General features: G+C 58.1%; 1 protein-coding gene across 13 annotated transcripts in view; it reads left to right on the top strand.

Moving 5' to 3' along the window:
- Positions 1–26000, top strand: part of LRRFIP1 (LRR binding FLII interacting protein 1) — a 106232-nt gene that overhangs the window by 20060 nt on the left and 60172 nt on the right. For 3 of the 13 annotated variants that reach the window (XM_037069266.1, XM_037069262.1, XM_037069264.1), the window contains exon 1: positions 18270–18587. The exons of the other annotated variants lie outside the window; for them this stretch is intronic. In XM_037069266.1, the coding sequence (XP_036925161.1) occupies positions 18522–18587 (66 nt within the window). In that variant the 5' untranslated portion in view covers positions 18270–18521. Of the gene's footprint in view, positions 1–18269; positions 18588–26000 lie in introns of those variants that run through there. 13 annotated transcript variants of the gene reach the window in all.

Below are 26000 nucleotides of genomic sequence, written 5' to 3'. Positions count from 1 at the left end.
CCTTGTCCTGCCCTGAGCCCCGCCACCGAGCATCTTCCTCCCCAGCCAGCAGCTGCCCACGTACAGGCGTGGGGGTGCCGGGGCCAGCTCCCCGGGGGCTTCCCTGAAGGGCCTCGTCCCTCAGCCTGCCCCGTGGCCACAGCGCGGCTCCCGCGGCGGGCGGACACTGTGGTGCCTCCCAGCCTTGCACGGTGAACAGCTCAAAATGGGTAGCTCTTGGATTCTTAGTTTTTGAAGTTCCTTTTCCGATTGTCAGAACGTGTCTTGGAATGGGGACATGTGTCTCTCCGGTGATTTGTAGATTATGTTTTAACCCTTTTCCCAGCTGTTGCGCATATTTTTCCTGGCTAGGATTAAGAATTGCACGTCCTCCGCGTTGCCGAAGAAACTCTGCCCGACCCCGCGCCTACAACCCGGCCCTGGACTCTCCGGCTTCCTCTGTGAGACTCAGAAGCCAGCGGAGGAGGGAGCAGGAAGTGGGAGCTCCTGGGACCAAACTGACAGTTCTGCCTTGGCTAAAGCCTTCAACACTCTCCTCTCTTTAAAAAACATGATCTCATTGAACAGACTGGCGTTCCGTCAGCTGTTCCCTGGAAACGGATGCGGACGAGCAGAAGCCCCCGTGGGAGACGGGTCCGCTTGGCCCAGAGGCTGGCGGGTCGCCGCCCAGAGTTGGCCTGAGTCAGACCGGAGAGCGTGGGCAGCTCTGAACCCAAGACACCAACCCCCCACTGAAATCCCCATGTTCCTGGACCCCTGGTGAGTGGCAGGTGTCTGGGGCTCCAACAGGGGAAAGCAAGGTCTCCTCTAAGGAGCGGTTGCCGGCCAGGCCTTCACAGGGTAGGGGACAAAGTGGGAGGTGTCCCCTGTCGAAGCCGTTGGCGGTAACGCCGCTGGCGAGGCAGATGGCCCTCCTGTGGGAGTGGATGTGGCTCTGTCCTGCGTGGCCTGTGCCCGATGCCCTGGGGTGTGTACTGTGCCCTGTGGCCTGGGGCAGGTCCCTAGCAAGACTGGGACAGCAACACCTCCTGCCGGGAGCAGCCACCAGTCCAGATGGAGTTTGGAGGCCCTTTCTCACTGTGGTTGCAAGAAACATGTTTGTTTGCCGGAGGCCAGGGATGGGGCAGGAAGAGCCGGCCGGAGGGGCCAGCGGGCTGAGCCCTGGGTCCCGCAGCACCGCCCTGCACCTGCACTGGCCTGAGCATGGTACTCAGCCCGAGCCTCAGTTTCCACCATGGAGCCACAGGAGCGCGACCAGCCTTTTGGGGCCACCGAGGCGGGAATGAGACAGAACACACGAGGAGTCCGCCTGGCGCTGGCACACGGTCAGCATTCAGGGTGTCGGCGAGGGTGCCGCCTCCATGTCCGTGTGACAGGGCACGCCCGGCACGGGTCTGGCCGGTGGCCCGCACGCGGCAGACCTCGCCCTGAACTGGAGAGCAGGTGTCTTCTGTCGAGACGGCTGCGGTGAGAACGGACAGAGCCTGTTAGGCATTCAGTAGCACCCGCCACATGGTGTCGGCGCCTCTTTGTCATGCCTCTCACGGACCGTTCTAGCAGGGGTGGGGCACCCCGCAGGGAGGGGGGGTGCCCACAGTGTGGAGCGCAGCCCCAGTCCTCCTTCTGAAGGCTCCGCCCGCATCTGGTTTCACCTGAAGAGACTGCAGCCTCTTCACACACTGTGTGGGGAGCAGCCTGTTGCCCCGAAGAAAGTCTTGGGCTTTGGAACTAAGGGGCCCCTCCGGCCCCTGGGGCAGTTATTGCTGTGACACCAGGGGTTCCCTTCTCAGGTGACACGCAGTGAACTGGAGTCGGCATGTAGGCTCTGAGCCCCCGTGACAGCCCCACCGCACTCGTGTCCTGCCTGAGGCCCTGGGGGTCCTACTCTGCCCCAAGGTGCCCACCCAAGAGCCAGAGGCTTTCGAGCCAGTCAGGCCCCGTAACGCTGACTGCCCGCCCGCGAAAACGAATCCAGCACAGCCCACGTGTGGTCCCAAGAAAGCCGGCCTGTCTGCCACACCTCAGACACGCAGGGCGGCACTGAGCAGGTTCTCTCTCACTGGCCGTTGGACATTTAAGCCGGACGCGTTCCCATCACAGGTGAACCAGCACAGTGGCCTAAGTTGCACCCAGCTTCTCGTACCCTGGCAAGGACCAAAGAGAACGGTGGCAGCGGAGCGGGGGCAGGGGCCGGGCTGAGGCCCAGGGTCCTCCTTGCTCCTGCTCCCACCCAGGTCCCCTTGGAAGAAGGGGGCCAGGGGCTGGGCCCGCACCAGGTCCCTCACCCAGTCAGTACTGGCTTTACCTAGGTGAACGCACGTGTGTGCACATGTGCCAATGCAGTGTGTGCGTGCATGCATGTGTGTGCATGTATGGTTTTCTTCTTTTGGAATATACAGGGTCAGGCACAATAACGCCCCCTTTTTATTACAAAATCTCTACTACAAACTCACAAGGGTGTCATTCTGACACTATCACACTCCAGCACCCTGTGTGACATTTCAAGGGAAATGTTCACATTAAAACTGTGCCTGATCACACCCGTGTCATCACCCTGCCCACCACATCGAGCAGGCCTGGCTTTGGTGGGACCCTGAGTGTGAGACAACCTCTCTGAGTAAACTCCATTCTGTGATGCGACTCACTGACCTGGCGACACGTTTCTGGAGGCTTTGCCGCCGTTCACCAGGCAGGCTGCTTTTCTTCACTCTGATTTCTGCGTCTTTCACTAAGTGAGATGAACGGAACTGTGGAAGTCTTCCCAGGTCCCAGGATTCCACGGAGACACCCAGCAAGACATCTCCGTCTTGGGGCCCGAGGTCCCTGACGGACCCCTTCACAGAGGACCGGTCAGCCCGCTCCACCCGTGGTTCTATTTGTGACCCAGCAGACGGCCCAGCGCTTCGGAAAGCAGGGCCGGGAGGTGTGATTCATGTACAAAAGAGTCAGACTTCTGTGTTCGCTGAGAACTTAATATTTGAAAAGTAAAAACTGAGTATATATAAAAGATTCAGATGTTCTTGGCTATCCCTTATGTCCCCACTACTTGTTCAAAATAGAGAGCAGAGAATTTTCTGCACCCCAACAGCACAAAATTTATCTTGCCCTTAAAAAACACTGACCTGAGTTCAGTTTGTTCTAACTTTGGTTTTATAGTCTCATTATTCTAAGAGAGTAACTACTTTGTCATATATTGAAATAACATCACACAAATACCCGAAAACGGATGGTATATGTTTTTAAATATCTCCTGTAGCCTGACGCTCGGCGCAAAACCTCTCGATGGGATTTCCCCGGTATCGCCGATATTGCTGTAGAGAACCCACAGAAGAACACTGGCTTCCGTGTCTCCGGTAAACAGTTGCTGCTTCCCTTTCTCTACGGAGCACGGCGAACTTGCCTAGTTTAAGAGTGATTGTTGCATGGGTGTTCACCCTGGGAGACAAGTGGTCCTGTTTCCGTATTGGGTGAAACTGGGAAATAGACCAGGTGTTCACTGAGTTCTTCAGCTGATTATACGGCGCAGGGTTCAGTGTTTCTAAGTTTGAGTGAAATAGACCGGAAATTCACGCTGAAAGTCTTGAAGTCACCACCAGGTGGCGCAATAGGCTCTGCTGTCCCCGGTGCGCGGGAGTCAGCTGCGGGAGGGTGGGCGTGGGGCTGATGGCAGGACACCAGGGCCACGTGTGGAAGAGCAGATCCGCACTCCTGAGGACCCTCTCCCCCGCAACCCCAGAGGGGCTCTTTTGAGGGGTTCGCACAGAAGCCTCCCCTCCTCCCCACCCCCACTCCTCACGTCTCCCCAAGGGACACAGCTGTGTTTTCCTTCTGCCCTCCCCTGGCCGAGAGCCCCGTGGAGACAGTTACAATTAATTACTTATTGTGTGGTTGCGTCCCATCCCCCTCCCTCTGGAAGGTATGCGTGCCCCTCGTTTGTGGTTACATCTGCCGGGGGCTGGTGGCAGGCCCCAACCTGTGTTTGTGGACTGAACGAAGGTGTGAGGGAGGGAGGGAGTGGGTGAAGGAATGAACGGCGGTAGAGATTACACCAGCAGCAACACGGGGGACGGACGAGTGGGGATCGTTCCGTCATTCCGAGCAGCCGTGAGGCCTGATAGGAGGCAGCGGCCTGGAGCGCGCTGAGCGGACACCAAGAGAGGCCGCCGGGTGGGTGCAGCGTTGAAGGGGAGGTGCGGAGGGACAGTGACTGAGAAGGGGGCCGGTGTCATCTCACGGAGTCCTTACAGTGCCACCCCAGGTTCTCCCGAGGACTGTCCCTTACAGGTGGCGCAGGTATTGAAACAGTCTCAGGGGCAAGTGCAGGAGGAAGACTCCGGGGCGGCAGGGACTGGTCTGGACTTGTGGAGTCGGGGACGCCTTTGGGGATTGCAAGTGGAGAAGCCTGGCTGGTGGGTGGGCTGAGGCTTGGGGGAGTCAGGATTGGAAATACAGCCCTGGCGCTCGGGACACGAAGGTCATGGTCACAGTGGTGGGGCGGACAGACCCCAGCGAGCTCTTGCGGCCACCCTGGAGTCCGAGTATGTCCCCCAGCTCCCCCCCACCATGAGTGTGAGGCAGGGTGTGAGGGCAGCAGCGTGTGCTTCCTATTTTCCATGCCGGTCAGAAGCGAGTCAGACACAACCCATGAAACGTGTCAGGGGCTCTTCTGTCAGTTACATGAGAGGTGTGGACAAAGGCAGGGCCTTGGTGCCATCTCAAGAGCTCCCTGAACTTGGATAGGAAAAAAGCCCAGCATTATCACCAGTCATGCATGTGGGCCCCAAACTGCCGTGGTGTCAGTGTGTGTGTGACTCTGTCACCGATAGAAATCCTGGGAATTTTCACGACACCTTGCAGTAGTTGCAGACCGCTGGGGATGCCACCGTGGTGGTGTTGCCCTGGTCACTAATGCGGATAAAGAGACCCACACATACGCTGGCTGTGAGCTGGCACTTCTCTGCACCCTCCCTTCTTAGCTGCCCTGAGGTGCCAGCTGAGCTGGGCACACCGCCTCTCGCCTGGGCCCTGCTACGGGAGGGACACATGGGAGGCCTGAGAGGAGCCGGAGAGCCAGCCTGCCCCTCCCTGTCTGCTTCCTGTTTCTGGGCGCTGTGACCCAGCAGCTGCAGCTGCTTCTGTGTCTAGTGTTTTCCGCATGCTCAGAAACCGCCCTCATTGCAGAGCCTGTCAGAGCCCCTGAACCCACCCCCCCAGCCCCGCCCAGCCCTGCCTGGGGTACGACAGCCCAGCCTTAGCTGTTCCCGAACTTTCTGCTCCTGTGTCACCTGAGTCCCCGTTGCCTTCTCAGTCATCCAGCCCCTGTTTAGTGGACGCCGTATTCAGCTACTTTCCTTAACATAACTGGTACAGTATCTTTTTTCCTGCTCTGATTGACACAATGTAGCACGATGTATCACAATGTATCACATTAAAATGTACTTTAATGATGTATTTCAGAATGACCCATTTCCTTTGTCACCTTCTATACTTTGTCGTGAGCGCTTAAAAGCACTACTCTGGGACTGGCCACAGGCTCCCCGCCCTCCCCCCCAACCCCGCCGTGGAGGACACCCGCCCTGCAGAGGTCGGGAATGGCTCCAAGTGGCCGCCCACCTAGCTAGCAGCAGTCCCCTCAGTCAGCTCTCGAAGCCTCCAGGAGCACACGGCACAGAGGGTGTGGTCCTCTGTTCTCCCTCCCTTTATTGTCAAATACCTGGGGGGGGGGGATGGGCTCTGTGCCATTTCCCCCGTGAAAGTCATGCGTGCTCATGGAGAAAACACTGGGGAACAGAAGGAAAACTGGCTTTATCTGTCACCTCGCTGGGACATGGAGACAACACGGCTGTGTTCTGACGGGCTCCCTCAGGACCCTGGCTGTCAGTGTTTCTTCCTCGGAACTGTGGGGCGGGGGTGAAGATGAGGACTCGCGCACACTCAGCGTCATCACGACCGTCTGCCTTCCCTCCTGTACTCAGTTAAGTGCCATCTTCAGAGCAGGGCGGTGCCTTGAAGTCCGTGTCCCAGGGTTGACCTGGCCAGTCTTCTGATGAAAGACTTTTAAAGTCACTAATTTCTATATTGTGGTGGGACAGACAGAAAGGTGAAAGCTACCATGTAGTCGTTTCCGGGCGCATTAAGTGTGTTCCCGCTGTTCTGTGACCACCACCGTCCACCCCTTGAACTTTTCCAACTTCAAGAATCGAAACCCTGCCCCCGTCGAGCAGCGTGTCTCCGTTCCCGCCCCCGCCCCAGCCATTCTACTTTCTGGCTCTGAGAGTTCGGTGAATATGCATTTTTAAGGTGGGGTGTTGCTTTTCCAATACAAGTTCACAGTGAAGTGACTTAATGTACGTCCTCTGTGCGCACAGTTTGCCCGATGCCCGCCCGCCTGCCTTTCCTTCTTTCTTTTCTAAATAATCAAACCGGCCACTGCCCGCCTGGGCTGCCCTCTTGCCGGCCTCCATGTGCGTGTTTCTCCGAAAGTCTCTGAGAAGCTCCGGGGGCCGAGACGGCGCCCGGGGGCTGTTTTGTGTGTTTGCAGCACAGCGAGCTCTTGGCAGGGAGCGGCTTTCCAACAGAGATGCGCTCGGCGCCGGCCAGGTGGGGGGGGGGGCCCTCCCACCTCCTCCTCTGACCCCTCGTGGGGCCGATTTCACGCAGAGGCCGTTGGAGCCCCGCTGTCTCACTTCTGTTTTCGGGGGAAACTCCACGTGGCTTTGCGCTTCCTCCTTTTGTGGCCCTGGCATAACGAGTCACGCAGTTTTCTAAATGGTGGTAAAGTGCACGTAGCATAAAGCTGCCATCTCGCCCACTGCTGAGTAAATGCGCACTTCGTGGCATAAAAGGACATTTATGGCACACCCGTCCCCACCCGCCACACCCGTAGCTCTGTCCCCAACTCCATCCCCATTAACACCCACTGCCCCCGCCCCAGCCCCTGGTCCTGCCTTTCTGCCCTCTGCCCCTCTGTCCCCCACGGTCCCAGGCGTCCCCTGTACGTGGGACTGTGCGTCTGTGTCCTTTTGCGTCTGGCTCCTTTCGCTTCCTCCTTCCCAGTTCACTTGCGTCGCGGTCTCTCCCGAGTTGTGTCAGAGGTCCCTGCCTTGGTCGGGGGCCCCGAATGGCGCCTGTGTGAAGAGCCCACAGTGAGCTCGCCCGTCCCTCCGTCCACAGACGCCTGGGCTGATCCCTCTCAGAGAAGACTAAATTGGTTCTGGTATTTAACAGTAGTTATTAGCGATGTTCCTGTGGGTTGACATACCAAAACCGGCGCTAATGCCCGTTTTCACCGTCCTGTTGGTTACCTGGCCCTAGGGAGCCACCGGCAGGAGGCCTCTTGGCTTCAGGCCCCTTGGAAATGCTCAGCTGTGGCCAGCAGGGGGCAGCCGCTGCAGTGTGCCCCCCCCCAAATAAACGCTTCCCTCTGGTTCCTCCAGTTTGTTTCTCTGTCTGCACCCCTTTGCTGTCTCCCAGAGATAAAGATGCCGTAAGGTAGAGTTGCTTCTACTCTATTCTAAGTGTGGGACAAATAATAAAATTATTTAAAATAATCGTAGAACATTAGCGCTCAAAGTTTGAATATTTTTATCTTTTTTATAGTGTTTTAGTTGCTTTACTGTGGGCAGAAAATTTCTTCTTTTGCCAAACCCAAGTCCTAGGAGAGTCCCTTCACCCCAGAGGGGAAGTTCATGTGCTCCCCTTGCCCAATGCCTCCTTGTCTGACTAGAGAAGTTCAAGTCCAGCCGATCTAGATCATAAGTCAGCCAGGAAGTGGCTGGGGGCCTGGCAGAGAGCAGGTGTCACAGAGTTTGGGCCTCTTGTGCCAGAGAGGAACTCGGTCCCTCCTAGCAGAGCCTGTGACTTAGAACTCGGGCCGGTGTGGGGTGTCGGCTGTGTGTCCTCACCAGGGTGCACGAGGCTCACTGCGGGTTCCGGGCTTCGGGTTCGGGCTTCGGAGGGAGAGGGCCGGTCACCTGCGGCCCCCAGGGGCGGGGCAGGAAGACAATTAGGGAGGGGCCTGTTGGTCTAGGACAAAAGTCGACTCCTGAGTCGCTTCGTAAACGATGACTGGACACATTAGCTACACTGAACACTCCTTGACCTGTTTCGTAAGAACCTGCAGCAGGCAAACCAGGCACCTCTGCGGCACCCACAGCGTTTTCCTCACTGAAGCACAATCATGAGTAATCACTCACTTAACCCTTATACACCCTTGGAGCAAAGTACCATCATCACTCCTGCTTTCAGAGGAGGAAACTGAGGCAGAGGAGAGGGTGTGTCACTTGTTCAAGGCCGACAGCCAGCTTTGGGCGGGGCTGGGCTGGCCCTGGACCCCAGCTGGTGCACTGCCCGCAGCGCCCCTCCCTGCGGGAAGCGGTCCCAGCAGCACTGATAGTCTCCGTACCTTTCCCCGACCTGACTCTGGCACTCTCCTTCCCAGGCCTCCTGCCTGTTTGTCTGCTGTTGGTCAAAGAGTCTTTTGTTCTGAGACTCCTAATTGGGTAATTGGTTTCCTCCCTAGTACGAGCCAGGGGACTGACAACAGATTCTCCCTGCGGGCGGGTGAGTTCAGTGCTGCTAGTCTCCTGACAGGCGAGTCCCGTCCTGTCCTGCCGTCTGTCCTGCCGTGACAGTGACAGACACGCGCAGACCCTGACTCACAGGGCTCCCTCGTCTTTGTTGGCTCCCTAGGGGCAGGACATTCATCTGAGGAAGAGACGGCAGGCCAGGACCCCGGTAACATCACAATGATGGGGGGCCCGGAGCAGGTGAAACCTGTGGCCGCCGCCGATCCGTCTCGACCTCTAACCTGACACTCGGCCCCAGACCGGGTTCAGCGAAAGAGTTTGTAGCAACATCAACAAACCCCGGAGAATTCCCATGTCCCACGATGAAGGTTTTTAAAAATAACAGAAAAATGGCCCTGGCTGGTGTAGCTCAGTGGGTTGAGCATCAGCCTGTGACCCAAAGGTCACCTGTTCAATTCCCAGTCGGGGCACATGCCTGGGTTGCAGGCCAGTTCCCAGCAGGGGACTCACGAGAGGCAACCATACATTGATATTTCTCTTCTTCTCTCCTTCCCTTTCCCTCTAAAGATAAATAAATAAAACCTTTAAAAAACCCCAGCAAAAGGGCAAGATCCCATTCAAAGCAGAATTTAGGAATAAAGAAATAAGCAGCAGCTCCTGAAAGTAATACAATATTGTAGGTCAACTGTAACTGAAAAATTAAAAACTTAAAAATATAAAGTATTTCCTTACATTAAAATAAAAAGAAGAAATAAGCAAGGCCTATATGAAGAAAAGTGTAACAGCCCCAGCTGGTGTGGCTCAGCGGATTGAGCATGGGCCTGTGAACCAAAGGTCAGCTGTTCAATTCCCAGTCGGGGCACATGCCGGGGTCCCCAGTAGGGGGCGTGCAAGGGGCAACCACACACTGTGTTTCTCTCCCCCTCTTTCTCCCTCCTTTCTTCTCTCTCTAAAAATAAATAAATAAATCATTAAAAAAAGAAAAGTATAACAATATTATTGAAGGACATATCAGATTTAAAAATGGAGACAGACCTACCTTGTTTCTGAATGAGAAGACTTCCTGCTGAAAAGATGTTAATTGATCCCCAGATAACTTATAAATGCCGTGTAACTCAAATAAAATCACAGGTCAGGGAGAAGGTCGGTTTAAAGTTCACCTGGAAGAATAAACAGTGGGACCACCCAGGAAGGTTTCGGAAAAGGATCCTGAGGGCGATTTTCAACCTTTCCTGGAGCCTGCGGACTCTCTGTGCAAATGGAATCTCACCTCCCTGTTCGATACTTCCCGTGGGTCCCTTACTGCCTCCTGAGTCAAGTTCAAGCTCCTTCACCTGAGTTTTGTTTGTCTGTTGGTGTGTTTTTGAGCATCCGACCAGACTGAGAGAGTTCTGGAAAGCAGTACGGCCCCCAGGACTCTCGCAAACAGAGCAGCTCTCCTCTGTCTCAAGGCTTCTTCCCCTCTTGGTCTGGAAGCAGGTTTTCCTGTGATCACAGGCGCGACGCAGGTGTCGAGCACGCAGACACCGAAAGCTTGGATTTGGGAGTAGCAAGGAGGCAAAGCCAAAATTATGGGCTTGGAGGCAGGCAGCCGCCTGGGAGAGGGTGAAACTTGTGAGGGCTCGAAATGCTGATGGAAGCGGGAAACCTCACCCAAACTAATTAAGGGGCGCCAGGCTGCCCCCAGCCTCCCCAAGCCTGCGCGCGGAAGAGCCCAGAGCCCCTTGTTTTGCAGGAAAAGTCCCCTGTTCTTCAGAATAACCCACGCAGCGTCTTCATGCCAGACGGGGCTCCCACTGCCACCTGCCGTCCTGTCTGGTGGCCACGTCTGTCCCACCTCACACAGGAAGCTGCAAGAGGGCCTCTGAGCACCTGGAACCGCAGGCTAGGACGTGTTGGAGCGGAGGCTCTGAGCAGGTGTCCTCACAAACCTCTGCTTCGGCGCTGGGAGGACTTTCTGTTCAGTCCCCGCCTCCTCTGCAGGGGCCACGCAGGTGGCCTCCCACCATCAGGTCTCCGACATCCTTGCTTACAGCGTTCTTCCTTCCAGCCCCCTGTGCGATCACACCCTTGGCCTTGGCATGGTCGCGCGGGCCCTGAACCTCAATTCCCTTCCAACCTTGGGGCCCCCTCCAGTCCCCAAGGGTGGGACGCTCTGCCTGACCGCAGGGAATACGGGGTGGGGGGGGGCAGCGATCTTATGGGACGAAAAAAGGGGCCCCTGAGGTAAGGTCTGGAGCTGGAGTGCCGCCACCTTGGCCACGCACTCCGTGCAGGTCTGGCTGCGGTTCGAGGGGCTTACCTGCACCAGCTTGCAAGTCAGCCTCCTTCTGCAGGGTGGGCACCAGGGATGAAGGCCAGTGCGATCGAGTAGTTTAGGTCGAACCCTGGCTCAGCTGCCCCAGGCTCGGGGCCACGCCCTGCATCCATCAAAGGCGGGAAAGCTCCCCAGGGCGGCGACCCAGCGCCTTTAATTGACCTTCTGCTGGTCCTCCGAGATGACGTGGTCAGGAGTGGCTATTTGATCTCCAGTTATTCCAGAATTTCTACTCCCAGGCCAGACCTCTCTCTCCAGACTGCCGTTCCTTGCTCGTCCCCCAACTCCCCTTGACAGCCATCTGAAGCCATCGTTTTCCAAAGGTGAGGGCTCTGTGTTCTGTGTCAATGTCATTTGCAAATGTGTCAGTTTGTTCAGGGGAACTGGGGGTGAGGAAGGTGCTGGTGATCTGGACTCTGGTGGCGGACCGCTGGGCTTCGGACTCTGTCTCGGGGCCAGGCGCGGAGGGGGACCCTGAGACGCGGGTGTGGACTCGTGTTTCCAGCTCTGCTCTGAAGTGAGCCGCAGTCTCTCTTCCTGTAGAGAATTCCTTCTCCTGGAAAGGGCGCTACGGCGACGCCCCCAAATTCACCGAGTGCCATTCCGTTTCCCTGTTGGCCGTGGGTGCTGCGGGCACTGTTTAAGTTCAGATAATAAAGTCCCATGCCCCCTCCCCCACTTCCTTCCTTTTTCTTTGAAATCCTCACCCAAGGATATATATTTATTGATTCCAGAGAGTGAGGAAGAGAATGAGAGACAGACAGACAGACGTTGATTGGTTGCCTCCTGTATGCACCCCAACCAGGGACTGAACCTGAAACCTAGGCTGGGGCCCTGACTGGGAATCGAACCCACGGCCTTTTGGTTTATGGGATGATGTTCCAACCAACTGAGCCCCCGCAGCCAGGGCCCCCCACTTCCTTTCTGGGAGTGGCCTTTGTCGGTCATGTCAGCAGACCGGTTGGTTTCTAGGCTTCCCGACTAGCCAGGAAAGTGTGTTTCGTTAGACCCGATCGTCAGGAGCCTGGGGCCTTCATCCTGTCACCCCTGTCGGTGGCAGGATCACTGAGGCCACAGCGAGGTAAGAGGGCAAGGATCTGGGGGAAACATTGCTGTCCCTTTTCGCTCGCTGTGTTCTACTCCCATTCGCCTCTCGTCGGTGGGGCGCTCTGTGGGCTGGTGGGTACAGTTGTCGAGAGTAAAGCTCCTTCCCCAAGTCACTATTCGGGTCCAGGTACTTTAAATGGGCTGTTCTGGCAGCACGGAGAGTTTTTCTCTGAGTCCTGGTTGACTCGGGGACTCTCAGAGTGTTCCCATAGACCGGGAGGCGCAGAATGGGTTATGGATCGCAGCCATTTTGTTCCCCGTAGTTTCCGAAAGTAACTAACTTTCAGAAAGTGCACATTCCCAATTTGTTGTGTTTGTGAAAAATGGAACTGCTTTTCCCAGGGACTGCTTTTCCTGGGGGACGCGACGCGGGGGCCGTCCCTGTGCTGGCCCTGCTCCGGCCTTGAGGCCCACCGGTGCTGGGGGGGAGGCGGGGGACAGGGGTGCCTCTGACCTCCAGGGCTGCTGTAGACTCACTCCTAGACACTATGGCGATGAACTTGATTCCAGAGGACAACGCATTACAAACCGTTTTGGGTGCGGGTCGGGTCTCACCCTGTGGCGGTGTTTCCGGGCTTTTCCTGAAATGCTCTGGGCTCTGCTCTGGTCCCGAACGCAGTGGCACCCACCCGGCCAGGTCAGGCAGCTCCGTGACCGGTCCTTCCGTTTCCATCCCACGGTCCCTGCTGCACTCTGTGCTTCTTGTCACCTGTCCTCTTTCAGTCGCTTGGCTTTCTCCCACCGTTTATCTCAGAATCCCGAAGGTCCATACACGCCCTGCCTGTCCCCGGCGTCCCCTAGTCAGGGGTTTCTTTCAGGCCCCTTCCCCACCCCCACTTCACTTCCTTCTCTCTCCTTGACTCCTGTCTCTCAGCCTCCACACAGCTCGGCCAGGTCTTCCCTACCCTTACAAACGGACGGGCCAATGAACCAATCCCCACGCAGCCCACACCCTCCCCGAGCCCTGCCTCCCTCCTGGCTGCAGTTCGCTGTTGCTCACAGGTGCCCAAACCGCCAAGCATGTTTCATTGTAGCATTTGAACATGGAGTGCAGTGCTCGAACCAGCCTGTGGGGGGCGCCAGGGAGCCCTGGCTGCCCGGAGACGTCGCTGGTTTCTGTCCCTGTCACCACCCATCTGTCTCGGCTTGTCCCCAGCACACCTCTAACCCCTTCCATGTGCGCATCCAAGGCTGCCTCTCCTCCAGGCTCACTGCTGTCTCCGTCTGGCCTTACAGCAGGTCACACTCCCGGGTCATACTCCCTGGGTGCCCAGGGCCCCTCCACCCACTTCCTGCCACCCCCTCACACTCAGTTCGAATCAAACTCCCCCTTGACCCCTTCCTTGGAAAAACCAAGGGGATTTTTTTTTTAACTCCAGGAATGTAAAAGAAGTTGGTGAATTGCTGGGTGCTGGGTAGTTATGCAAAACCAATAATACTAATTCCTAAACATGTGCCACTTTAAAAGATTTTATTGACTTATTTTTTTAGAGAGGGGAAGAGAGGGAGAAAGAGAGGGAGACAACAATGGATGTGTGGTTGCCTCTCGTGTGCCCCCAACTGGGGACCTGGCAAATTGAACCCGTGGCCCTTTGGTTCATGGGCCGGCCCTCAAGCCACTGAGCCACACCAGCCAAGGTGATGTGGGCTTTTAAGAAAGAGTTTTCATTCTAAGTTGCTACAGAATATGAAACATTTGAGATCAGTGGGGGTCTGTGACGACCTGTCGAAGTTCTCATTAATTAGGAGAGGTCATCCCTGTTTACGGAGAGGTAAGGACGGCCCCCGTCCCGGAAGAGCCCCCTTCCCGTNGGGACCTGGCAAATTGAACCCGTGGCCCTTTGGTTCATGGGCCGGCCCTCAAGCCACTGAGCCACACCAGCCAAGGTGATGTGGGCTTTTAAGAAAGAGTTTTCATTCTAAGTTGCTACAGAATATGAAACATTTGAGATCAGTGGGGGTCTGTGACGACCTGTCGAAGTTCTCATTAATTAGGAGAGGTCATCCCTGTTTACGGAGAGGCAAGGACGGCCCCCGTCCCGGAAGAGCCCCCTTCTCGTCTGGGAGGAGGGCAGAGGGAGTGCAGGGTCACGGGCAGCCTCAGGGAGGAAGCCCAGTGAGCAGCGCTGTTTCTTGCTGGATCTGAGCTCCCTGCGGCTTTGCAGCATCTTGCCCCTGGATGCTCTGTCCACTGGAGGTGGTCCGCATCCTGGCCTGAGGGTCAGGTTCACCATGGTCCTGAGCTGGGCTGGCTGACCCCGGGGTGCAGCCGTCTCTGCCGACGGCAGGCAGGAGCTGGTTCCCTGGCTGGTGCTCCTGTCAGTGGCCCAAGTCCTCCTGGGTGTGGGCACTGCTTGGCCAGAGGCCCTGGTCCAGGCTGCGCCCAGGGAGGTGGCGAAGGACGCCCCCCTCCCCTGAGCCTGCCTGTTGACTGTGGGCTCCCGGGGAGGACCCCCGGCTGGCTGGGTGGGGGGAGGGACAACTGGGTCAGGCCATGCCCTGGACGATGAGCACTTAGGGCTTCTCGTGGGGATTTTGGTTGAAACCTGGCTTCAGTCTTCGACGTCCAGCCTCTCTGTGCGGACAAGTCACACAACTGCTGTGGATGTCGCTGTGTGTGTGTGATGTTTTGTGGTCCGAAGGGCACTGTGCAAATTGGGCCATTATGTCACAGACACCTTTATAATGTGAAGGGTTTTGATATTAGTCAAAAAGATCCACAAGAAGTAGTAACAGTCCTTCTGTTTGCAGAAGGGACATAGAGAAGTTTATTCTGCTCTCATGGACATGGCTAGTGATTCATGGAAAACACGTTCCGGCTGTGACTTAGAAGAACGGTTTCCTGTCACTTGTCTGAGTGATGGGGAGGCCTGGCGGGAGCCACTGGGGCCCGCCCGCCCCCGGCTGCCTGCTGCTCTGCGCGAGGGCTTCTGGACGGGCTTGTGTCTGTGGCTGCAGCCGAGAGCCAAACCGCAGCAGGAGGCGAAGCTGGTGAGCCTAGCAACCCAGCCACTCGGTGGAGACGAGCAGCCGAGCTTGGGTGTGGCCCTGCACTGGTGACACGCTCTGGCGTCTGCTGGTGAGCTAGGATCCTGTTCCTAAAACAAAATTAGGCCATTCTGTTTACCTCTTGCTCTTTTCTTGAGAAAGAAATTGAGTTTCTGCGTAGAACTATATTGTCAGAGAAGTGTTTTTTAAAAAAATTTGGGATATTGCACTTTTGTTGAGAGGCACAGCATGAAGGAGTTTAGGGGCGCCCAAGACAGTCGGCTCTCCCCAAAACTCAGGCCCTTCTCAGCACAGAGTTCTGGATTTCAATAGCAACTCTGCATTTACAGCTCATTCACCACCTGGCAGCCTGGAAGGGGCTGGAAATTCAGAGTCAACCTATCAGAAGTGGCGTCCTGCCCAAAAGGACCTGTGCCAATGACCTCATGGGTTCTTACAAATGTCCTTATATGTAAGGACCCTGAGCCCTGGCTGGCGCAGTCCAGGTCACCTGCTCCCCGAGCCCCTGTTCCCCCCGTCTCTGCCCATGCTACTCTGACCAGGCGACAGTGCCGGGCCCCTTCTGCTGACCTTCCTGAGGATGGAAACTGGGGGCTCGTCTGGTTTCTTCTCACCAGACACTCTCAGGTTGCTTTCGTTCTGTCCTCTTCAAGGTGGAGGGTGTGTGTTATTCCGCCTCAGAGCTGTGAGCACTGAGATGGACATCTTGTGCCCACGCTGCCCCACCACCACCCTCCCCCCTTTTCCCACTCTGTTCACACAGCCACACCCCTCCCTTTGGCTTCTTAGAGGAATTTCCACAGACCGAGTGTGTAGGTTCCGCCACTCAGTAGTCATCCTCGCAGTGGCCTTGCCCTCGGTGAGAAAAGAAGAGTAAAAGGCTTCCCCAGCTGCCACGCGGGACCCTCCTCCTGGGAGAGCTGCTCACACCGAAGTGGGCAGAAGGCAGCCAGGCCTCCACACTCTGCTCTTGGCCTGGGGGCTACAGTGCAGCACCAAGCAGCACGAACTCAGCACTCCCCACGCCCAACAGCTGGCCCTTGGCCTGTGGGCTGACTCGGCCACGGCACCAGGGCAGGCGGCTGGGATGAAACCCATCGGACGGAACATAGCTGCCTCCCGTCCATGACAGTGATTTTCCACCGTGTTCCCCAGGAATTTTTAAATCATGCCGTACCCAACTATTTGGTCAGGGGCACTGACCTTTTTCCCGTGGTTTGTCAAATTGAAAAATGGCAACAGCCAACACAACTGTAGCAGCCGGTGTGAATGAATCAAAATGAGAGCTTATTTTTTGTCAAATCAGCAAAAAATATATTTTGGGTGTGCCACGGGATTTCGGTAATTCGTTTGTGTGTGCTGCGAGATGAAAAGGCTGGAGATGGCTGGTCCCGAAGCGTGTTGGACAGAGCGGCCGTTCCCTGTGACGGGCCACTGCTCAGTGGGGTGAGGACTCTCCCGGGCGCCTGCGGTTATCGCAAAGCTGGTGCCGCTGGCCGACTCCCGGCACTGAACTCACTGGGCTGCTTCTTCCTCCTCGCACCCTTGGCTCCTGCAGCTGCGCCCCCACCCCTCAGCTTTTGTGGGGTCTCTGGGTTTGCGTTCCTTCCTGGGCTGCCCACTCTGTCCAGGCCATCCCATTGTAACCATTGTCACCCGCGTCCTTCCTGCTGTGGGCAGGAAGGCCTGGGCCCGTGGGGTGGGGACAGTCCAGGAGCAGAGGGAAGGGCGTGTGGGCTCAGAGGCGGCAAGGCAGGTGTTGGTTTGAGGACTCACAGGTTAGGGGGTCTGTGTGCCCATGGCCTGTCTTTGTCCCTCCGTGCCCCGGGGGCACCACCACAACTGGCAGGGCTCAGTGAGACTCCACAGACAGGGGTAAGGCGACTTGCTCAGGACGCCCCCAGTAAGCGTCACAGGAACCAGACCAGATGGCTTCCGGGCTCACTTAACCGTCCATCACGGCTTGGTGCTGGGCTCGCCTGAAACCTGCCAAATTTCTCACAGCACTCACTCTAACCCTTTACCCCGCCTCTTTTCTGTCTCCTGGGTCAAACCTTTGGTCCCCCAGGGCCTCTTCTGCTCTTGGCCTTCCCCAGCCCACTCCCCAGGGCCTGTGGGAAAGGGCGTGCCATCCACGGGCCAGTGGGCAGGTCCAGCACTTACAGGTTACCCAGAATTAGGTTATGGGGGCAGGGAGAGGGGAATTGGGGGCGGGTGGTGGTGACATTTAAAACATTCACGTGTGAATCTGTGGTCTCTCAAGGCTGGTTTGGGAGCAGCCTTTGTGAAGAACTAGGCCAAGCGGTTCTGTTGAAAGTTCCCCTTTGGAGGCGGGGAGGTGGTTATTATGAAATGAGCCTCCAAAAACGTGTCCCGGGGCAGGGGCCCCGAGAGGGGTCGACACGACCTCCCGGCCTGGCCAGGGCAGGTTGATAATCTGATGAATGCCACAGTGTCGTCAGTGGCTTCTGCCCTGCCTGGGCGAGCTCCGGCAACTTCCCACTGCTTTGCCGGCTGGACTTTTAATGAACGAGCGGCGCGCGTCCTGTGGCTGGAGAAGGCGCGTGCGGGGAAGCTGGGTCCCCTTCACTGCGCCGGAACGACTCCACCCCGCGCCCTGCCCGCTCGGCCAGTGCCCCGCACGCCCTCCCGGCCGGGCCCTGGACCGTGCGGCCCTGCTGCGAGCCACCGGATCCGCGCCGAACCGCTGGCAACCGCCTCCGTTGCTGCGCGGGGATTCTGATGGGGAGGCGAGCAGGGGGCGTACAGTCCTCGGACGCTCCTTCTCACCGCCTGGGCCGTCCTGAAAGCCAGCCCCTTCTCCGGGTGACGCGTTAACGGGCCGGCAGGTGCTGCTGGGCTCGGCTAAGATTGCCAGGTCCGCCCAAGTTCGGTTTGGCCCGAGTTCCTAGGAGGCTGCTGGGCCGTAGCAGTGGGAACCGGCGATGCGGCGGCCGAGGCGGGAGCCGAGATGGTGGGGGAGGGGAATAAAGGAGGCGCTCGCCCCGCCCCCACGCAGGCCCCGCCCAGCAGGCCGCACTCCCCCGGCCTCGGGTTCCCGCCCGCGCCTCCGGGAAGGGTCGGCAGGGGTCTGCTTCCCCACGGCTTTCCGGTGGGATCCGAGGGGGTTGGGCGGTGCTTAATAACCGCGGAGACGGCGCACCCACGGAGGACGGGGCGGGGGGCGTGGAGCGCAGGCCGGGGGCGGGCCCTGGGAAAGGGCGGGGCGGGCCCTGGGTGGGCGGGGCGAGCCCTGGGTGGGTGGGGTGGGGCGGGGCGCGAACGGTCGAGGCGCTCCTCTGCGCGCCGGGCCCCCTCCCCGCCCGGAGGGCCGGGGCCACCTGCGCCACGCCCCTGGGCCGCGCCCGAGCCGGGAAGCGGGGAGCTCGCCTCCGCCTGGGGAAGGGCGAGTCCGGTGCCGGCGCGGGCCTGTCCCTGAACCGGAATCCGCCGCGCTGGGCATGCGGCTGCGCTGAAAGCCCGAGCCCGCAGACCAAGAGCCCGGCGCTCCTCGAAGTTCTGGCCAGGCTGTGCGAGGAGGTGGACGGGCAGCGGGCAGCATGACCAACCCGGCGGCCGCGCAGAACAAGGAAATAGACTGCCTGAGTCCAGAAGCTCAGAGACTGGTAAGAGGAAAACCCAGGAACTCCGGCGCTGACGGCGAACGTTTGGTCCTTGTCGATGCTCCAAGGTCCAGGGCAGTAGGCGCCTCCGGCCGCAGGCGTCCGTGCCTGGTGCGCCCTGGGGCGGGCTGCACCTGGCCGGGGCCCCTCTCAAGTTCAGGTTGTGCGGGTGGGAGGGGTTGTGCGGGTGGGAGGGTCCCTGCTGTCCGTTCAGTTCGCGGCTCCATGCGCGCTGACCCCCTGGGCAGAGGGCAGGTTTCACGGGACGCCGCCCCTCCCAGGGCGAAGAGGACCAGGGCCGCTCGCCTGTGCCTGCGACCGGCTCTGCCCAGCCCGGTGACCGGGTGACTGGGCCTCTGAGGCCTGAGACCTCAGTGTCGTCCAGAGTCTTAGAGGGAACTAACTATTCGTTAGGTGTTTTACAAAGGACAGCGCCCAGGAGGAGCCGGTGCCCCAGGAGGAGCCGGTGCCCCCCAGCCTGAGAGCGGCAGCATGTGTCGGGGGAGGGGGGGTTGTCTCAGAACCCTGTGCTGCTCCTTCCCGCCTCTGGGCTGAGCCGGCTTCCCCACCTCCCCCAGCACCCCAGTCTCCACAAAGACTTGGTCTGGTCTCCTGGGGCCTTCTGGGTCTAAATGGGGTCCTGCAGGATTTCACAGTTACCGGCTTAACACCCGTGGACGTGGGGTAGTTTGGGCAAAACTGGGCCGGGTGGGGGCTTTCTCATTCCCCGTTGCTATGCAGCTTGGTCGATGGGAATGTTTAAGGCAAAAAGGTGCGTCTGGGAAAGGAAACGCTCTGTGAAGTGACTGCTGCAGAGACCCCGACTTCCGCTCCACTGGGCCTTGGTGGGAAGTCGGTAAAAGTGGGGCCCCAAAACTCTCACTCCTTCACCAGGTGGGAATGAGTGAGCGCTGCTGGGTGTCTGGGAGATTCTGAATGAGGAGCCCGCCTGACCGTGGAGGTGCTTAGCATAGGCGAACACCAGAGAGGGGAGATGTGGGTGGGATGTGATGAGCTCCCGAGAAAGGCACCTCCTGGGGTTGTGGGGCGGGATTTCCGTGTCCGCGATGGGGTGTTGCCTGTGAGACCTCGCCTCCCCCGTGGTCTCCAGGGGCAGAGAGACCCTGGGCTCCCCACCAGGGGCGCCCCGGGAGGAGGGAGGTCGGTGTTCCGGAGGGGGAGCCATCGATGGCCAGGGCAGGGCCACGCGAATCCCGGGCTAGATGGAGCTCCGAGGAAGGGGCTCCGGTCAGGGACTTTCTGAAGGAGGAGAGCGAGGACGTGAGGAAGGGAGGGGACTGTCCATCTGAGGGAAGAGCAGAAACAGTGCCCAGCTCCCAGGACCGGGGCTGCAAGGTGTCCTTGACCCTCGCTTAACCCTGGGGTTGGGTCTGGTGGATGTGCGTGCTTCACAGAATGGGGGGGGGGGGGCAGTCTGGACCGGGTTCTGACTGAGAGCGGCGCCGTGGGCACTGGACCCCGCCCTCCAGTCCAGCGATTTCCACCGGTGCAACAAGAACTTTCACCGCACGTGGCGCCTGACCACTTGGTCGGGGCTCTGGCCCCTTTCCCCTTAGATCGTCAAATAAAAAAGCGGTATCAGCCAACACAGCAGTAGCTGCCTGGTGTGAGGGAGTCAAAACTACTTACCTTTTTGTCAGCAAAAAATATAATGTCTGTTTTTGGTGCGCTGCAGAATTTTAGTGATTAGTTTGTGTATGTGCAGAGATGAGAAAGGTTCAAAACTGCTGCCCTGCCAATTCCAGAACCCAGGAAGCTCTCAAAGCCAAAAGTTGTTACTTTTTTCTTTCATTTTTGGTGGCGGGTTTGTGGCAGAACTCGTGGGGCAGTAAGACGTGCCCTGACAGGCGCGGCTGCGCTCCTCAGGGCGCTCTGCCCCTTGTGCCCCCCAAAGCCCTGCTCCGGGCTGGAAGGGGGCTGTTGCAGGGCACATGGTGGGGGCACCTCAGCACCTTTCTGAAATAGGAAGCTGTTGAATTCTGAAACATCCTGGCTCCCAGGATTCCCAGTATGAAATCGTGAACCTGTAGGAGGCTTTTTTTTTTTTCTTAACTAAATAATAGCAAAACCCCTGGCTGGTGTAGCTCAGTGGATTGAGCGCGGGCCTGCGAACCAAACGATCGTGGTTCGATTCCCAGTCAGGGCACATGCCTGGGTTGCAGACCGGTTCCTTGCAGGCTAACTACCACCAGGGGATGCACAAAAAGCAACCATACATTGATGTTGCTCTCCCTCTCTCCTTCCCCTCTAAAGATAAGTAAATAAATAAAATGTTTAAAATTAAAAAAAAATAATAATAGCCAAACCCTTTTTGGAAGGAGAGCCGGGGGCGAGGGGCGGGGCAGAGGTTAAGCCGGCCCCTGCTTCATGAGGGGGGTGATGTCCTTGGAAGGAAGCGTGCTCAGTGGCCAGCTGGGGACACAGATGAAGGTGGGGTGCCTTGGAAGGGTGTCACCCTGTGGCCACCCTGGGCTATGTAGGGTGACCTCTGGGCACTTCACACTGGTCTGTGCCACTTGTGTTCTGCATGAAGTGACCCTGTTGCCCTGGAAACAGGCATCTCCCATGGGGATGGAGGTCTAGGGGCCACAGCAGTACCGGAGGAGGGTTGGGGTTGGCCTTGCTTGGACAGGAAGGAAATCAGAACCAGAGCAGGAGCCCAGGCCCCTCCCACGACCCTCAGCACAGCCCCGGAGCTGCTGGGAGGACAGTGTAGAAACCACACATTTATCGAACTTGTGTAACTTCCCGTGTGTGACATGGGTTGTGTCACCTGTGGTTGCTTTCCACACACTGACCGGCACAAACTGCCGACAGACACCAGTCCTGTCCGCCCGAGAGGCCGTCTGGGCAGGGCGCGGGCCCAGGCTCCAGCTCCCTCCTCAGGTGTGTCCCCAAACCCAGGTCCTGGGTCTCAGCAAAGGTGTGGGCGAAGGTGGGGCTCAGGAGGCCGGCCCTGCCCACAGGACGCTCAGCCAGAGATTTTGAGCCCTGTGATCGCAGGGTTTGTTTCAGATCGGTCGTTTCCTCAAGCTGTTAAGATACGAAAACCCGGAGGGAGGTGTTTTCTCACGCTTTGAGAGTGCCCCGCCAGGCCAGAGGTGAAGGCCGCAGCTCTGCTCTCTCTACGAGCTAGTTTCTGTTCGGCCTGAGCTAAGGTCACGGAGCGGAAGCCTCCTCAGCAAAAGTTTTTCGAGCCCCTGTAGTCCACACTACACTTGCGCTGAGCACAGGAAACCCAGCTGTTTATGAGTGCAGGGCTCTGTTCTCTCGAAATTGGTTGGAGTTTTTATTACCTACTGGAGTGAGGCCTTATCTCGCTTCTGCAGAACCGCGAGGTGCAGCTTCGGTGCCCTGCATTTGCTCCTCAAAAGGCAATGTTCGAGAGGCATGCCTTATCCCGGAGAAATCGGGCCTGTGACTCAGCGGGGGGAGCGTGATGACTAGTTGGTTACTCATGTGCCAAGATCTCCATCCGTGTTCAGGAGTTGGCAGCCCGAGGCCCAGGAGGCGTGGGTTGCCGGCCTGTTGAGGAGAGAAGCCCGGTACGCTGCAGTGAAGGGCAGGAGGGGAAGGCAAACTCTTTATCACCCCCCTCTCCTAACTCCGAGCCTCCCAAAGTTTAGTTTGCTTTTTTGAATGGACAAGCTTATTATTGTGGACTGAATTCACTGAGACTTTCAGTATTCACACTATCCAGATCAACTCCAGTGAATTAACTTCCTTCTAAGTGGAAGCATTCTTCTGACTACTCCCCAGTCCCCAGCCAAACGGCAACACAAAGAACCCAGAGCAAACACGCCAGAGCCCCGCTCGCTGCTGGAGGTGTGTTCTGACCCCCTTCATTCGTGGGGGGTGAGCCGCAGAGCTTCGGGTGGTTCTCTCCTTCATGCTGTAACTTGGTAGCTTGAAAGCAGTTTCACTTTGAATTTAAAGAGCACCTACTTTGTAGCAAAGATGTAACTTATCTTCAGTTAATGTGATGAGCATTTCCTTTTAATTGTAGCCAAAATGTTTCATTCACACGTCTGTGTGGTGGAGCTAGTGAAAGCAGCCCCGGGCCTAAAAAAGACATGGGGGCCTGTGGCCCCAGGGCCCCTGTGAGGAGTGAGTGGGCCGGCCCCACCCCTGCCCCGAACTCTCCCTGCACATCCTGAGCTGAGTCCACACCGCTGTAGCACTGGTGGCCGTGGGTAGCGTTTCCCATCCCCCAGCGCTCCACCCCGTGTCAGCCTCTTCAGCATTTCCTGTGGGCGTCTTCCCCGGCTCTGGCGGTCACCGCATCTCCTGAGAGGGCTCGGTCACCCCCACTGACGGATAAAGAGGAAACTGAGTCTCAGAAGGGCCGGGGACTTCCCCAAGTGCACACAGCTAGCAGGCCTCTGAGCTGGTGCAACCAACCATCCCCACGGTGACGGTGCTCCAAGGGCAGGAAGCTGCTCTCGGAAGCTCCTCTCCTTGCAGCCCTGGGTGGCAGCCCTGAGTGGCGGCGTGGGTTTCGTTTCACTAGGACAGCCCCTTCAGACACAGGCCTTGCCCCCAAGCACCTCTCGGGAAGTGTTCATTGTATAAATGTTTCATGTCTATTTCTGGTAGTTGCCAAAACTTCTCAGAACAAGAGAACACACAGTTGACCCAAGTTTTCTAAATAAGGAAGAGAGCACCAGAGACGGGAGGGCTGCAGGCGCTTCTCTCTCCTGTTCCTCGCACCTGCCTAACGTGTCCTGCTGGTCAGTGGCAGGCAGCATGGGGACCCGGGCAGCCCAGCCTTGTCCCGGGCGCTGTGGAGCCTCTGCCCCACGCCACCCAGACAGACAGGCCCTTGGAGGCGAGAACGGGCGGCGTCCGAGTCTCCCCTGGCCGGTTGCAGGGCTGTCATGCGGACACAGGGAAGAAGGTCAGTAGCCACGACCTGCAGTTGTGTTCTGCCCGACACAGGAACCCGTGGTGCTTCGGCAGGGCCGGCCTGACTCTGGGGAGGAGCCATGGCGAAGCTCTGGCACCTGGAAGGGGGTGGGACTTGCGGGGGAGACCCTGAGTGGAGATGGGAAAGCAAAGGGAGCAGAGCCCAGATGCGCTGGCAGCAGGGGACGTGTCCCCTGGAGAGCCAGGCTGCTGTCACCTGTCAGCCACACGCACGGTTACCGGTGGCCATCACGCTTTTGTGGGTCGCGCCAGCATGTTGAGACTGTTGACACACCGGCCAGACTGTGCTGGGAGGCTCCAGCAGGTGAGTCGTCGTGCTCGGTAAGGTAGCCTGGGTAATTTTGTCCCTGGGTAACCTAAGTTGGCTCTTTTGGTATGCAGGGTACTGTGAAGGCGTTTATTGCTCTGAAAACAACGTCAGGAGAGAGGCTGACTGACTCAGCACACGAGTCCTGGCTCCTGATGTGGTGGAGGCCGCGTGTCGGCCCCTGGTGGTCCCGGGGCCTGGCGCCTGCCCCTGTATTGAGGGCTGATGTTCAGGAGGGATGCAGTTTGCCCGAGCTCATGTCACTGTTAGCGGCAGGGCCAAGACTGGGGGCGAGGTCTTGAGACCCCCTCTGGACCGTGTCCCTTGGTGGAGACTCTGGGCCAGGCCGAGAGGACAGGGCCCAGACAGAGGTGGCGCCATGGCTTCTTGGGCTGCTCCGTGGGGTCCCCAGGAACAGAGGACAGCGTCGAGGGCGCAGCCACGGCCAGCCTGGCGAGCTGGAGGCTTTTTGAAGGCTGCCGTCCTATCCCAGAATTCCATGATAATTTCAGTCACCTGAGTTGATTTCGGGGGAAACGTAGCATTTTAAATAACCGGTTACACTCTAGTCTTTGACAGCCCGTCCTCCAGGTCTCCCAGTTACGGGATGAAGGGTGGCTTGTTTATTTTGTGACAACACACGTTTAACATCTTTGCTATGAACCTGACATGAAATTCATAAGCCCTCACGTCTACCCGCGTACATAGTATCGGGTCGATAGAACGTTTAACTGTAACATTGAAAATAAACAAAAGGAAGGTACATCGCAACGGAGTGTGAATTTCGATACCTACATGGTGTTCCGGAGGACAGTTGTCCCACGCTTGGGCAACCCCAGGCCCAGCACCGTCCCACCGTCACCGCAGAACGTAGCCTGATACTGACACACAGTCCTCCCACCCAAACAGCATGTGGGTGCAGCCACCGGTGATGTGACATCCTGAAATGGCGATGAGCTCTCGGGGAAAGCTCCGAGCCAGCCAAGCACACTCTCCCCTCGCTTTCCGGCTGGGATGGCCAGTGCTCAGTGAGACTGTGCAGGCCGTGTTTTGAGCTCTCGTGCAGGCTGGCATCCGCCCGCCAGGCTGAAACCGGTCAGGGGGTGTCCTGTCTGCTCGAGGAGCCCGTGGGAAAGCACCTCCTTGTCGAGGCCTGCCTCGGCGCAGGGAGGTGGCACGCCGCACTGTACCCCTAAATGCCATTAGTCTCCCCTCAGTCACTGTCGCCTCCCAACATGCCCCTCCCCCCCAGCACTCCCAAAATGCTCTCCTACAGCTGCCCCTCCCCCCACTGACCGCTGTCATCCCCGTGGTGCCGTGTGACGTGGTGCCGTGTGACGTGGTGCCGTGTGACGGTCTTGGCCCTAAAGAGAGGCCCCCTCCTTGGGGGAACTTACTGTGACTGCCCTAGTGAGGGTTTCAAAAAGATGAGACTTGGGGACAGCGGTCAAGTGCACGGTGGCCACCGAGGGCCCTGGGGTGGTGGGCACATGGCACCAAGGCCAGCAGGGGCCACCGCTGGGCGCCGCCGGTGCCCGCTCACAGCGACGTCCGCTTGGCTGCTTTGAAGGGCGGACTGTGTTTAGAATCAACCGCATATGAGGGGCTGGGGGTTTGCACAGAAAACAAAAGTTGGCGGCTGTTTCCACTTCCTGGAAACACTTCCGCTTCAGGAAAGGGACGCTGGCGCAGCCTCACGGTCACCGTGCCCAGCGCTGTCTGCTCTGGGTGGGACGTGTGTCTGCATCACAAGTCACGGAACAGGGGTCACGTGTGTGTTCTCGGGGTGTCAGGCTGCCCCGTTGGCAGCTGTGTTCCTTTGTCACTGCGGGGGGGACTCACATGTGGACAGAGGTCCCTGCGTGTTTCCCCGTCACCACTTCAGGCGTCAGCTGGGTGACTGTTCCCTCAGGAGTGAGCTTTAAATCCCTCCCTCAGCTGCTCCCGGGAGGCTGTAAACTATGCTTACGTCATGCGGCCTGGAAAGAATAATTCCGGTTTCTCCGCCCACCCCCCACCCCCCCTCCGACCTTTCCACCTGGAGGCCGAGGCGAACGCGGACAGTCAGCACTGGAGCTCCTCCTGTCCCGCCCTGCCCCGTGCAGCTGCTAGACACTCCTGTCCCCAGACAGCCCCACATGGTATCCTGTCCACCTGGCCTC

Source organism: Sturnira hondurensis, unplaced genomic scaffold (genome assembly GCF_014824575.4).
Source record: "Sturnira hondurensis isolate 20B ecotype Veracruz unplaced genomic scaffold, ASM1482457v3 Scaffold0018493, whole genome shotgun sequence".
Classification (NCBI taxonomy): Eukaryota; Metazoa; Chordata; class Mammalia; order Chiroptera; family Phyllostomidae; genus Sturnira; species Sturnira hondurensis.
This window is presented reverse-complemented; position numbering and strand designations above follow the sequence as displayed.